This window comes from Vulpes vulpes, chromosome 14 (genome assembly GCF_048418805.1).
Source record: "Vulpes vulpes isolate BD-2025 chromosome 14, VulVul3, whole genome shotgun sequence".
In the NCBI taxonomy this organism is placed as follows: Eukaryota; Metazoa; Chordata; class Mammalia; order Carnivora; family Canidae; genus Vulpes; species Vulpes vulpes.
In genome coordinates, this window is record NC_132793.1 from 122,431,004 (window position 1) to 122,445,714 (window position 14,711).

The 14,711-nt window shown below is 50.3% G+C and overlaps 1 protein-coding gene across 6 annotated transcripts in view; it reads right to left on the minus strand.

The window, feature by feature from the left end:
• The window catches only part of TBC1D1 (TBC1 domain family member 1), a 239,216-nt gene extending 226,187 nt beyond the window's left edge, over positions 1–13,029 (minus strand). For 3 of the 6 annotated variants that reach the window (XR_011997210.1, XM_072737885.1, XM_072737883.1), the window contains exons 1-2: positions 12,389–12,527; positions 1,782–2,289 (exon numbers count right to left, since the gene is read on the minus strand). Coding sequence is in view for 5 of the 6 variants with exons in the window: in XM_072737885.1 (XP_072593986.1) it covers positions 1,782–2,198 (417 nt within the window). In the remaining variant the exon portion in view is untranslated. Of the gene's footprint in view, positions 1–1,781; positions 2,290–11,461; positions 12,124–12,388; positions 12,528–12,900 lie in introns of those variants that run through there. The other 3 variants (XM_072737884.1, XM_025997565.2, XM_025997579.2) reach the window with 3 other exon arrangements.
• Positions 13,030–14,711: the final 1,682 nt, after the last annotated feature.

Genomic DNA, 14,711 nt, shown 5'->3' on the forward strand with positions numbered 1-14,711 from the left:
GAAACATTAGCATTTCTATTGCTATTTACTGATATTTACCACATGATTGACACTGGCCTCCTCGCGTGCGTGGATGGATGCCAGGCCCGGCGTGGGTGTCCTCAGCTCACGGGCTAGTCAGCAGTGGGCCCTTGCCTGTTCGCTGTCCACAGGCTATACCAAAGTGCAGTTCCTAAGGGCCCAGCTGAGAAAGTGGCCGCAGGGATTATATTTTCAATTTTATCTAAACTGAGCCTAATGGGGATGCCTGGGTGGCTCGGCAGTTTAGCGCCTGCCTTCAGCCCAGGGCATGATCCTGGAGTCCTGGGATCGAGTCCCGCACCGGGCTCCCTGCATGGAGCCCCTGCTTCTCCCTCTGCCTGTGTTGTGTCTCTGCCTCTCTCTCTCTTTGTGTGTCTCTCATGAATAAATAAATGAAATCTTTTTAAAAAATAAAAAAAAATGAATTAAAAAAAATGAAACTGAGCCTCACAAAACGGTAAGTGACTTTAAATGAGTCCAGCACAGAGCTGCAAAGCATGGTAACAACAAAGCAAGCACCAATACACAGGAAAATAATTGAGCTGACGATACTTTTACCATTTCTCCTATGATAGTTTTCTCAGCCACACATGAGCTTTAACAATGAGTTAATCAGATCTGACATAAAGTGGGCATCTGCACACACAAAACCTGAAAGCATCAAAACTTGGATGCATACCCACTGTTCTTTTTTTTAAGGTTTTTAAAATTGATTTATTTGAAAGAGAGAGAGAGAGAGAGAGAGAGAGAGCATGCACCACCAGGGGGAGGGGCAGAGGGAGAGAGAGAAGCAGACTCCCTGCTGAGCAGAGAAAGCTAAGTGGGCTCAATCCCAGGACCCCAGGATCATGACCTGAGCAGAAGGCAGACACATTACCCACTGAGCCACCCAGGTGCCCCATGTATACACTATTCTTATCAACAGTCTTTGCCTAAGTGACCATGATACCTTGGGAAATTGGCTAATAGTATTCATATACAGCTCCTGAATAGTATATATTTTTTAATAGGGTCAAAGGTGCGGAGCTCACTGATCTAGCCAGGATTCTGCTACTCGAATTGCAATCTGCAAAGGAGGAGCATCAGCATCACCCAGCAGCTTATTAGGAATGCAGTCTTAGGGTCCATCCCAGACCTCCTGGACCTAAATTTGTATTTTAACAAGATCTCCAGGTAATTCGTGTGCACATTTCTGTTTGAGAAGCACTGCTTTCAAACACACACCTTAGGAGATCCCTGGGTGGCTCAGTGGGGGATCCCTGGGTGCCTCAGTGGTTTAGCGCCTGCCTTCGGCCCAGGGAGTGATGCTGGAGTCCCGGGATCAAGTCCCACATCAGGCTTCCTGCATGGAGCCCTGCTTCTCCCTCTGCCTGTGTCTCTGCCTCTCTCTCTCTCTCTCTGTCTCTCATGAATAAATAAATAAAATCTTTAAAAAATAACAAATAAACAAATAAACAAATAAAACACCTGCCTTAAATGATCCAAACTCTAACAATTCAGCTCTTATTTATAAGTTGAGGCAGATTTCTCTGTTGAATTGTTGAACTCAGAATTCCCAATATCTGTTATCAAATGTTCTTCCAAACGATAAAAAAAACCTACCCCCATAACCAAAAACCCAGTGAAATAACCTATGTATGACCACAGCACTATCTCATTCATTCATTCATTCTAGTATACGTACAGTCAGCGTCCTGACCCCCACACAATGAAAGCCATCCTGCTACACCTCAATCATTTTCATCCCCACTTCCACTTACTTTTGTTTGATCGTCGGCTTTGAACACGTAGCAGATACTCTGCTGACTGGCTGCATTGTCCTTAATCAGACAAGCAAAGTAACTTGGATCGTGACTGTTGTGAATCAGTTTGTGAACATGCTGGGGCTTACACTCGAAGATGCTGGAACAGATCAGTGGATCCCACTGTTGACTTTTCCCTGGCTCAGGTTCACATCTCAGACCAGAGGGTGACACACAAAGCCGGACTTGCCTGGTCCCAGGCTCCTTTCTGGAGGCCTGTGCGCTGAGCCTTCGCACCTCGGCCACCACCCAGGGCAGCATCGGCATCGTGGTCAGGGAATGCACAGGCAGGGAGCCCACCAGCTGCAGGCTGAAGTCCACCGAGGCCTCGTTAGGGAACGCATGTTTCCTTGCCGTGAATGTTATCGGTTCCATCCTGGGAAACGTCTGGAAACTCAGCAAAACGTTGCCACTGTTTTCTATTTTAGAACGAGCAATCTATTTGGTGTGCTTCTGAGGGAGAACCCTGGGGGAGAAAACACAGGCATTAGAATTTAATGAAATCACAGCAACAGCTACTTTTGAAGAGTTATTATTTCAGAAGAACTTAAAAGCCTGGAACTCAAAAACAGAAAGGAACAGATAATAGTTCAAACAAGGTGCTTGGCCTAGAAAGAGCCTTCTCGAGAATGTGCTTATATAAAACCCGAGGATGCCATAAGTGCCACACACACTACAGGTTACAGAGATCCCACCAGTAAACTCCTGTTAAACCTCTGTAAGCCTTACAGAGCTGGCGAAGGCAATCTAGTCCTGCTCCGATACCTTTAAATATCATTCTATTAACATGTATTTCAAGGAATTTTTAAAAAAGATTTTATTTATTCATTCATGACAGACACACACACACACACACACAGAGAGAGAGAGAGAGGCAGAGACACAGGCAGAGGGAGAAGCAGGCTCCATGCAGGGAGCCCGACATGGGACTCGATCCCAGGTCTCCAGGATCACATCCTGGGCTGAAGGCAGCGCTAAACCGCTGAGCCACCCAGGCTGCCCAAGGAATTTTTTTTTTTAAGTAAGCTCTACACCCGGGGGCTCGAACTCATAGCCCTGAGATTAAGAATTGCCTTCTCTATGGACTGAGCCAGCCAGGTAGCCCTCAAGGAGTTTTTTTAAGATAATCAAATTCAGTAGTGGTGATTCCACCCTCCCCAAAAACCATCCAGAGAGAAAAAAATATTGGCTATCCATTATCATAGTCTACGGGACCAGACCAGTTTTCAACAACTGATCTTTTCAATTATGATACTACGTAAGTTTTTAAAGGCTCTCCCTGACATAGTCCAGAGGTTCTGAACGTGAATTCAAATTCCATTAACATGTAATTGGTGCCAGTTACGCTCCAGATATCGCCATAAATATTGCTTCATTTAATTCACGTTTTACAAGCCGCCACGCCCACACTTTGCCTCTCTCCTCATCCGTAGAAGGTGCTGCTCCCACGGACCCAAACTCTCTCACCTGCCGTCCCCCCTCTATGGGTGACCTTCAACAATCGCATCTGATGCATCCTAACGCCTTCCTGCTCCACTGGTGACAAAACCCTCCTGTGCAGAGCCCACCTGTCCCCAGGATCTGCAGCCCCGTCCTGTCCCACCTGCTGGCTGGGTCTCCCTTCCCTCACGTACTCCCTGGGCACCTCTAGGCCGCATCCGTCTGATTCACTGTCATGCCCCAGTGCCTGGCAGTGTCTGACTCACACCAGAAGCTCGATAGCATTGTGAACAAGTGAATGAAGTCTCTCCCATCTGGGGAAAAAAAAAAAAAAATTCTTCCCTTAACCTCAAACCTCCCGAGCTACAATTCTTTCTTCCCTACACAGCTTTCTTCCTGGCTTTTCTGCTCCACGGCCTGATGTCTCGACTGTGACCTGATAGATGCACTGGCTCTGCCTTGAAATTGCTCCCATTGAGGCCATCTACATCTTCTGGCTGTAAAACCCAAAAGGGGTGTTTTAGTCGTTAACTGCTGTGTCTGTTTTTGTTTTTTAATTTTTTTATTTAATTTTTTAAAGATGTTATTTATTTATTCATGAGAGACACAGAGAGAGAGGCAGAGCCACAGGCAGAGGGAGAAGCAGGCTCCCTGCGGGGAGCCTGATGGGGGACTCGATCCCAGGTTCCAGGATCATGACCTGAGCCAAAAGCAGATGCTCAACCCCTGAGCCACCCAGGTGCCCGTGCCTTGTCCTCTCTGATGAATTTCTCAACGGTGACTACTCCTTCGGGCTTCAAACCGTTATGGTGACCACTCCTTCCTGCCCGAAACCCTTCTGCTGCTCCTCTTATCTCTTTGGTTACTTCTTTCCAGGCTCTTTGGTGGCTTTCCCCACCCCTCCACCCCCCACCCCAATCTAACTGCATCCCCTCTCCTCATTCCACTTGCTTTCTTTGGACAGTCTCACCTAATGGCTGGGGTGTCCCCAACCACATTCTAATGCTCTTGCTGCTGCGAGCAGCTTACTTTTGCACTCCAGGCACATTGCAAGTATCATCTCATTCCATCTTCATCTCCAACCCTAGCCTCGGCCACAGACTACTAGTATTGCCATCGTTGTGACCTAACTGAGGCCTGGAGGGCTTAGGCTGCTTGTCACAGGTGGGCACGGGAGAGTTTGCTGCTGTTTCTCCACCCATCCTCTTGAGTCCTGCAAAAAAAATGTCTTCTACCCCACATACCCTGATGATTCCCACCTTTATGTCTCCCACTGAACCTCCTTCCTGAGATCTAGATCAGGGCAGACCATTCAATATTTGTATCTGGATAGCCTAGAGGCACCTCAGCCTCAATTTAGTCATTTTTAAAGATTTATCTTTCAGAGAGAGAGAGAGAGAGAGAGAATGCACGTGCAAGCAGGGGGAGGGGGTCAGGGAGAGAAGTGGGCTCCCCACTGAGCCCAGAGCCCCACGCAGGGCTTGATCCCCACCACCAGTACCCTGAGATCATGACCTGAGCCGAAATCAAGAGTTAGATGCTTAACCCACTGAGCCACCCAGGTGCTCCTCAAGTTTGTTATTTTTTAAACTAACTCAGTCTCACCACCTCCCTTCCCAGAACTTCTCTTGCTTCCCATAAACTCTATCTCTGTAAAGAGCATCACTATTTTATTGGCCAAGCCAAAGGCCAAAGAGTCACTGCTACAGACTGAATATTGAAATCCTAATCCTCAATGTGACCATATTTGGAGGTGGGTTTTGGGAGATGATTAGGTCATGAGACTGAAGTCCTTATGAATGGGATTAGCATCCTCATAAAGAGACCAGGGTGCTCCCTTGCTTCCTTCCATGTGAGGAAATAAGAGAAAAGATGGCTGTGTATGAACCCGGAATATATTCAATATTCAAATTCTAAACATTGGGCAGCCCCTGTGGCCCAGCGGTTTAGCTCCACCTTCAGCCTGGGGCGTGATCCTGGAGACCCGGAATCGAGTCCCACATCAGGCTCCCTGCATGGAGCCTGCTTCTCCCTCTGCCTCTGTCTCTGCCTCCCTCTCTTTCTGTGTCTGTCATGCATAAATAAATAAGATCTAAAAACAAAACAAAACAAAACAAATTCTAAACATTTTCTGAAATAGAACTGAAGTCTACTCATTTAACTCTACATGACACATATGCATATATCAGATTGGATTTTTATAATAGGATTTGAACACAGTTCAGAGCTAGGTTTTACTTTTGAATGTTCAAAAGTTCGGAAGGAAACCAATACTTTCGAGCTCCAACAGAGTTCATGGCAACATATTCCCCATCTCGTCTCCTTTAAAGTACAACTCCTCTTGATGATGAAAACAGACTTGAAGTTCATATAACCCCATATTAATGGTCTCTCTCTCTCTTCTTTTTTCTCCCTCTCACCTGGTGAGAGTGGCATTAAATGTCTGGCTCAACTTCCACTCCTGTAACTGAATCTGCTTCAAGTTCTAACTGTTGACAGCCGCTAATCCCAAGACATGTTTAAAGAAGTACTAGAATTATTACAAAGGAGAGACCTGAGATCTACCAATTAGTGTAGATGAGGCAATTATTAATATGGTAGCAACAATATACAGAATTATTTTCCGTTTTCTTGGAAGGCAATATATCCACAGTGCAAAATAAATTTACACAATTTAGAATTTCAAACATTTAATAAATAACCAGTTACCAAATTAGACATTGACGAAACTATTTAAATGTGCAGAGCTCTCATTTTCATTTGAACAAGCTATGGCACATTCTTTGTTTCTCTGTAAAAAGCCAGTTGGTCCTTAACACCACTCGTAAATGAACAAATATGTCTGGTTGACTTGGTCAGAAGACATGTGACCCTTGATCTCATGAGTTCGAGCCCCACAGTGGGTATAGGGATTACTTAAGTTTACAAAAAAATTTTTTAAAAGATTGTATTTATTTATTCATGAGAGACACAGAGAGAGAGACCCAGAGACGTAGGCAGAGGGAGAAGGAGCCTCCTATGGGGAACCCAAAGCGGGACTCGATCCCAGGACTCCAGGATCACTCCCTGAGCTGAAGGCAGACACTCAACCACTGAGCCCCCCAGGTACCCTGTAAATAAAAATTTAAAAATAAAATTAAGCTCTGCCCCAAAGATAGCCCTAATTATTTATCAGCAATTCAGATTCTGCTGATGTAAGATTCTTGGTAACTTAGACTAGGTAACTGTCTGTACTACTTTAAATGTTTTATTTGTTTATTTGAGAGACAAAGAGAAAGACAGAGTGATCATGAGTGGGGGAGGGGTAGAGGGAGAAGCAGACTCCTCCCCCAGCAGGGAGCCAGATGGGGGACTCATCCGGAAACTCTGGGATCATGACCCGAGCTGAAGGCAGATGCTCAACCTGAACCACCCAGGCACCCCTGTCTGTACTACTTTCCAATAAAAAGTTCTGTGAGGGGCAGCCCCCGTGGCCCAGCGGTTTAGCATCTGCCTTCGGCCCAGTGCCTGATCCTGGAGACCGGGGATCGAGTCCTGCATCGGGCTCCCTGCATGGGGCTTGCTTCTCCCTCTGCCTGTGTCTCTGCCTCTCTCATGAATAAATAAATAAAATCTTAAAAAAAAAAAAAGATCTGTGAAACAGATGACCTACTCAAGTAATACTAAGACAGCATTAGATTATTTTGTAAGCCGTCTCAGTCCACAGGATTTGCATGCAACCTTGACCATCCGAGGTAGAACCACCCATTCAAAGACGGCGCGTGTGCCTCCTACCCTCAGTAAGAAATACTGAATCTGTTATTCCAGTGAACTTCCAGCTGTGTTCTTGCTGGTAGCTTCACCTGTGCACCAGCTGTCCCTCACAGAGACCGTCTGTATGCTACACAATCCCTGCCTACCACTGTCCCTAAACATGGTAGGCACCCCAACCACTTTTATCACATATGCTGTTATTGGAACAGTTGCCCTCACCTTGTTGGTGAGTCCTTCTGTGTCAAACATCCCTTTAGGCATGCACGTAGAATTATAAATTCTGAAAGCTGGAAATGTCCTTTTAAGCTCTTTAGTAATTTCCCTTATATTTGAAATGAGGAAACGTGGCTGTGGAGAAGCTAAGAGGCCTGTCCAAGTTGGGTGACAGAATGAGGACAATCCGGTCACTGACTGCCATCCAAGTGCTGCAGAGGACCTACGTTTCCTGATGAAAACACTTTCCAGTGTGAAGCTGAGAAGACGAGTCACTTAACTTCTCCAAATCTCAAGTTTATTCTCATAAGAGAATGGAACAAGATCATCCTCGAGCTGTCTTCTATCGGGTAACTCTAATTTTCATAATGTCTAATACCAAATGTCCCCAACACTGTGTGGGGATGGAAAGCTGCTCTCGTCTTCCTGTCAAGAATACAAATGTGGGGGAGGGACAGGAAGAGAGAATGGGGCTTATTGATCAGGAAGTGAGAGAAGAGATGGTGGGAGTTAGCAAGCCGTCGCTGGGAACCCCCTCTCTTCCCAGCCCCCCTCTGTGCCCTCCCAGCAAACCAAGGGGACTAGGATGGGGACTTTCCAGAAGCCAGCAATACCACAGCCACTTCAGACTCAGCTGTCACCCTCTCGGAGTGCTGGTGGGAGGACAGGAGGGAATAAAAGGGGGATAAAGGGAGCCGTGTTGAAGCTTCTAGCTCCAAGCCAGGTTAGGGACCAGCTAAGACTGGCCAGTTGTTAGGGACCCCCAGGATGGGCAGGGAGTCCCCCGGATAGCTATTCACTCCCCCTTACAGATCAGTGGTTTAGTTTTCCTGTTCTTTAGCCCAGATAGAGTGGGCATGAATTTTTCTGCCACCCGAATCCTCTAATCTCACGCAGTGGGATCACGTGGGGCGTGGCTGCACTCTTTGTCCCAGAACCCCACCCCATCAGAGCAGCTTCTCCCAGAGCCACCACGCGGAGCTCCTGGAGCCCACGGATCTAACCTCTTCATCATCAAGGATGCTCCGGCCTTAAGTTGACACATAAAGTAATGATGTTTTGAATAACTTCCTTCCTACATGGATCAGAGCCAACTTAAGCCTCGTCCTCTAGGATGCCATGGCCACTTCCTGTATTCTCTTCTACTTTGTGGCACAGGAGAGAGGGGTGGGGGCCCTTGCTGGCCCTCAGGGAGCATGAATGTCCCTCCCTCTTGCACGGCTGCTTTGTTATTCTCCTGAAGGTAATAATAATAATAATTTTAACACATAACCTAATAGTACTCACTATGTGACTGTTAACTAATAGAGCTCTCACAACATCCCTGGACAATAAAGACTATTATTATCATATCTAAATAAGGACTCTGGTGGATTTTTACCATTATCAGTGCCAATCTTCAGATAAGAGATGAGAAAGAAGGGGCTGGCACAGAGAAGTAAGGTCACTTGCCCAAGGTCATACCAGCAGCAGATGGCAGAACCAGGTTTTGAACCCAGGTCCTTCCCGTCTAGACTTTCCACCTGCTCTTAATTGCTTTGCTAGAGGAATATTTATTGACCAATACATTGTACCTCTTCTTGGACATTACATATATGATCTTCTGAATTCTTACAACTTGGAGATGTATGTTTTATCATCTCCATTTTCTTGTTTTTGTTTTTTTTTAATTTTTATTTATTCATTCATGAGAGACACACACATAGAGAGAGGCAGAGACACAGGCAGAAGGAGCAGCAGGCTCCGTGCAGGGAGCCTGATGTGGGACTCAATCCCGGGACTCCAGGATCACGCCCTGGGCGGAAGGGAGGCTCTAAATCGCTGAGCCACCCAGGGATCCTCATCCCCATTTTCATAAGGGTCTCCTGGCTAATGGTGTAGACAGGATTTGTCTTATGCCCAAATTTCTATTCTTTATGATATAAATATCTCTAGAAGAGAATAACTCTAAAATATCTTTTTTGGGAATTAGCTGGCTTGTTTTTCTATCTGAATTTTGCTTGGTCTCATTAATCTAAATATGATGTCCAAATTATACCTTAGAAGTGTAAAAGATATAAATATAATAATAGCAATAAGCAATATTTACTGAATGCTCACTATGTATCAGGCACTATTCTAAGAACTTTACTTGTATAAATTCATTAAGTTTGACAACAAACTCACAACTACTTACCTACTTTGGAAACTTAGATTTACTGATCAGAATTAATGTGTCGTTAAATATGTACGCTCTCTTTTTAAGAGAAAAACACTACTGCTTGTCACAAAGGATACAGGCACACTCAAATTAAATGCCTCTTTGTTGGCGCTAAAACATACTTCCTACATCCTGCACAGCTTTACTGAAACCCAAGTGTCAAGATTATTCATATGGCCCAAATATGACGAATCCTTTTCTAAACATTCGAAAACCTGAAAAGGGACACAGTGCCCTTCAATCTAAGAACCCAGCAAATGGAAATCTCAGCTTGAAAATGTCAAAAATTGCGAGAATGGAAACCCTCATGTCCTTTGTGAAGAATCTGGTTTAAAAATCTTTTTCTTGGAACGTGGGGCTGGGAAGGAAAAAATGAAGATAAAAGTCGGTTAAGGCAATTTGTAAGGTGTCAGTTCTGCACGGAAAACCTACAGCCTCTGCCATCATCACCAGGGGGCTTCGAACCCAGGGCTGCCTGTCTGCTGAGTGGAACCACGGGCACCTTCCCACACAGACTCTGATCCTCCAAGTTTTAATGATCAAGAAAAGAAGAGGGCCGGAAAACATGTCACATACTGGGGGCTCTGTGGCCATTATACTTGAGAAGCACAGCCCAGGAGACCGGGGAAGGGGTAAAGCCAACTACACCAACACAGAAGCAGAGTAGGTCATCTGGGGGATGTAAAGAGCAGAGGCTGGGGGACTTCAGAGAAATGCTGTGACGGGCAGAAAAGGGGCCTGAGGGAGTTGCCTTTTTGACAAGATAAAATTAAAAGTATATTCAAAGACAGGGTCCTCTCAAGCAGGCATCCCTACTTCTGGCACCATAATGATCAGACATGCTGGGTGGATGGGGAACAGGTAAGCGCCAGGCCGCCTGGTGCAGCGCTCCCTGCTGCTCACCCAGTCCTACGCCCTAGAAGGTTCCAGAAGGCCTGGCAGAAAGGAGCCACCCACCCACACCTGGCTCCACACAGCAGTCCACCTGATTGTGATGCAGCCTCTCTGGTGGAGGCTGCTTTCTCCGCAAATGCAGGGCAAAGATCGTCAAGAGCTGGGTAATGAGGAAGAAGAGGCAAGTTGCATTTCCTCCGAATCACCCACTTCCTCCCCAGACCCTCCAGTACCACCTAGAACAATTAATGTCATCCCAATACTGGTAGGACAGCACCCAACGAGAATGCTATGGCAGTGAAAAGGGAAATCCCCAGACCTCTCAGTGGGAAAGACAGTGGCAGGAAGCCCCATTTGCAAAACTCTAATTTGACGTTAGCAATTTATACCATGATGAGTTTTCCCCCTATTTTACTGGTTTACAAATGGCTGGACAAATCAACATAAAGACCTTTATTTTAGTCATCACCCGATACTTTTATTTCCTACTTTGAGCCACACGTAGTCCCTTTTCCATCTCCTCACACTCAATTAATAGTCTCAGGATCCTCCTCTTCTGTTCACTTCAGGAAATATCCCCTAAACATTTCACAGGACACCCTGTAATTCACAGCTGTGTCTACCGTCCAGTAGCTCTTATTACATCAGCCGTTACCTAGAGATAAATCTAAGGAGAAACCCCTCTTTATGGCCTTATTTCCCTATAACTTGATAAAAAAAAAAAAAAAAGAAACAGGGAGATTCAAGACTGTGATAAACATTCCGTTTTAAACAGTTCTAAAACACCTGTTTGCAAAAGCAGTCAATCCTTCTTTATACAAACTTTTTTTTTCATGCAATGTTCTAATTCCTTTAGACAGGCTTCAGGATTCTCAGGCAGGAGCTGATCCTGAGGAACTCCTGGTCCCCAAGCAAGAGAAGCCACCTCACTAAGGCTGGTTTCAGGGATCCCTGACCCAGACTAACAGAACATGAAGTGTTCAGAAGTACAGGGGAGTCATTTAGCAAGGTGGATTCCCCGGCCTGGGCAACAAGTCTGCATTCAGTCTTCCACCCCAGCCCCTCCCACACACAGCAGGCCCCCCCCCCAAAAAAAAAAAACAACAAAACTTGAAGCTGGCTATGCTCCAACTCTTACCAATCCCATCAAATGTAGGCAGAGAATGAATTCCTGCTTTCCAAAAGAAGGGGTTTCTACCAAGGCCTCTGTAGTCCTGCTTAAGCACAGTGCGAAAAGTTCTGAAGTTGGGGCTCGCTGAGACAGCGGGGGGTCTTGGGTGTGACCCATGTAGACCAGGCCACTTAAAAACGCTCTTTCAACGTCTGATTCTATCAATACGCGGAACCATCCAAGCATCCCAGAGGAACGAGATCTACAGCTCACCCGTTAAACGCCAGGAAGGTACTCCGAGAAGGGGAGGGACAACCATCACTTTCAATTTCTTTTCCTTTTTAAGCAACCTACAGAGAACAGCCTGTTTCAAACAAAATAGCAGGTAAAGCCACCTCTAGGGGGATGTCAAAGGAAACCGCCTCCCGAAAACCACCGCCGCCGCGCGCCACCGAGTTCCAGGGGTCTCCTGATCACAGAAGGGCCGGGAAGGAAGCTGCGAGAAACAGTTAGGGAGGGTTTCACGAGGGCCGGCGCGGGACGTGCCCACAGAAAGAAACGTGCGCGCGTGGAGCTGCCAAAGTTACCACCGCGGAGTACCGTGAACTTGGGAAGGTGGCGAGGGGCTCCCTGTGCCCGCCCGCGCCCCGCGCGCTCGCCCCGCGCACCCCACAGCCCCAGAGAGGTCTGGCGGGGCGGAGGCCGCGGGGGGGCAGGAGGAGGGCGCCCCGCGCCGCAGGAGGAGCTCCCGGGCGGCGGGGGGCTTGAAGCTTTCACTTTCGTCCAAGCAGGGGGCAACGCACCCCCGCCCCCCGGAAGCCCCCGGCGCGGCCGCACAGCAGCTACGCCCCGGGGCCGCGGGACTGCAGCCTCGCGGGCCCGGGAGGGGCGTGCTGGGGGCGGGGCGGGGCGGCCGGGGCCCCGCGGGGGGCGCCAGCCCGGGGAGGCACCCACCTGGCCCGCGGCGCGCTCAGAGCCCGGGGCCCGGCCGGGGCGCGCAGGTGCTCGCGCGCGGCGCGGGGCGGGCCGGGGCGGGCGGGGCGCCCATGGTCCGGGCCGCGCTGTCCCGCGGCGGGGGGCCGGGGGGGTCCCCTGCGCCCCGCTCCCGCCTCGCGTTCACCGGGCTGAGGACGCGGCGGGTCCCGCGGCGGCGGCGGCGGCGGCAGCAACAGGCTCGGCGGCGACGGCGGCGGAGGAGGCGGAGGAGGCGGAGGAGGCGGAGGAGGTGTCTGCGCGCGGCTCGCGTTTCCTCCTCCCCGGCAGGGCGAGCGCGGGGGAGGCGAGGGCGGGCAGAGGCCGGGATCGCCCGGCTCGCTCCCCGGGGGCCCGAGCGGGGCACGCGGCGCCCTCCCTCCCTCCCCCCCCCCCCCCCCCCGTGCGCCCGCGGGGACAGGGGACGGGCGAGTCCCGCCGCGGCCGCCCGGCCCGGCCCTCCCGCCTCTCCCCTGCGGGCGGCCCATCCTCACCCTGCCGGGCGGGGCGGGGGTGCGGGTGTCCGGGCGCCGCCCCAGCAGCCGGGGCGCAGGGCCTGGCCCGCCGGCCGCGCGGAATCCGAGGCCCGGGCCCCGCGTGACCGAGGCGCTCGCGGCGGGAGGTGCGGTCGCACGCGCGGGCCCGGCCGCCGCTTCGTAGCAGGTGCAGGTGGCCCTGCCCGCCGCGCTCCGCCGCTGCCACCTCGCCAGACGGGCACGGGGAGGACGGAGGACGGAGGACGGCCTCGCCCCCGGCCCGCCCCGCCCCGCCCCGCCCCTCGGCCCTAGGGCAGGGAGCGACCCGCGCCGGGCTCTGCGGGGCGCTGGCCCGCCGGGCTGGACAATCGGGGGCGCAAGGAGCGAAGGCTGAGACGTCGCCCCCCCAGGGCAGCCCGGTCACCCCCTTTCTGACCCGGCGCGTGTCCGTCCCGCGGCTCCAGCGCGCGCACCCCCCGGGCCCCCCCGGGTCCCCCCCGCATCCCCTAGGGGGGGCCCGGGGACGCGGGCCTCGGGGTGTGGAGCGCGCCCCGGGGACCAAGACGGGGGCTCGGGGATGGCCGGGCGCAGGAACCCCGCACACCTGCCAATGCCCGTCCCAGCGGGGGCCTGGGGGCAGCTTCCCTCCAGGGGGAGCGGGGCGATCTGGGGCAGGTGGGGGACGCGGCCCCGGCTGCAGGGACCAGTGAGCTGCAAGGGGACCCCGTGGGATGCGGGGCGCGGCGGGGGCAGCCACAGGAGGAGGCGGCGGTGGAGGAGCCAGGCGGCCTCTCTTGCAGGATTTTTTTTTTTTTTTTCTTTTTTGCTCAGTGTAGCTGGAAGCTGACTTTAGGGAAGTGGCTGAGAGTTAGGACAGCGGAGTTGGACTTAAAACCCAAATCCCAGCTGCACCACTGGGTTGGCCCCGGCAAGCTGCTGCACCGCTGTTCTCCATTCCCTTACCTGGAACATGGGCGGCTGCACGCTTGGGAGGACGACTGCGAGGACAAAGTGGGAAAGTGCGTGTCGAGTGCTTACTTAGCACGCTGGCGCCAGTGTAGACCTCGGTTTCTGGCAGCAGCTCTCATTACCGCGGCTGGGAGGTAAATAGAAAGCCAAGGTTCTCCCCTCCCCAAGCCCTACCGGTGGGTTCTTAGAAGTTGACTGAAGCTCTTTGAAGCCTTTTTGATTAAACCTCCCCCATGGGATTCCTTGATCCCGTTCCTCTGGATGCGCCCATCCAGGGAAGGTGTATTTCGGGGGGACACAAAAGTGTTATGCGCGGCTTGTTCTAAAACACTCCTAAAAGCAGTGGCTGTTATTCATAGCCGGGGCCAGTGGCTATGGTAGGTGCTGGACATACATTGTTTGTAATCCTAACAAGAATTCTGCTGTGCAGAGGTTATTAAATCCTACTTGACTAGTGAGGAAACTAAGAGGTTAATGCCTCTTGGCGGTGCTGGGACCCCCCCCCCCCCAGATCCAAAGCTGCTTGTAACACACTTCTCTCCAGCCACTGTGTACCTCTCCAGTAGCATCAGCTCATTCTGTGTCATAGCACAGGCATTTGTGTCCTTAGCTTTGAATTTTTAAAAGAGAGGTGACAAATATATATACAGACATCAGTACTCTAATGACTATGACCTTTATTGGGTTATGGACATTGTTCTTCATGAGGTTATAAGGACCAAATAAGCCAGCTAAGCCATATTGTTGTCTCTTGGATCACACCATGATTATTTCATATCTTTATCTCCAATTCCCCTATATAGTTCTCTTTCCCTCTTTGCAGCAGCCTTCTGAACACACCTACCACCAGAGTGCTAGGA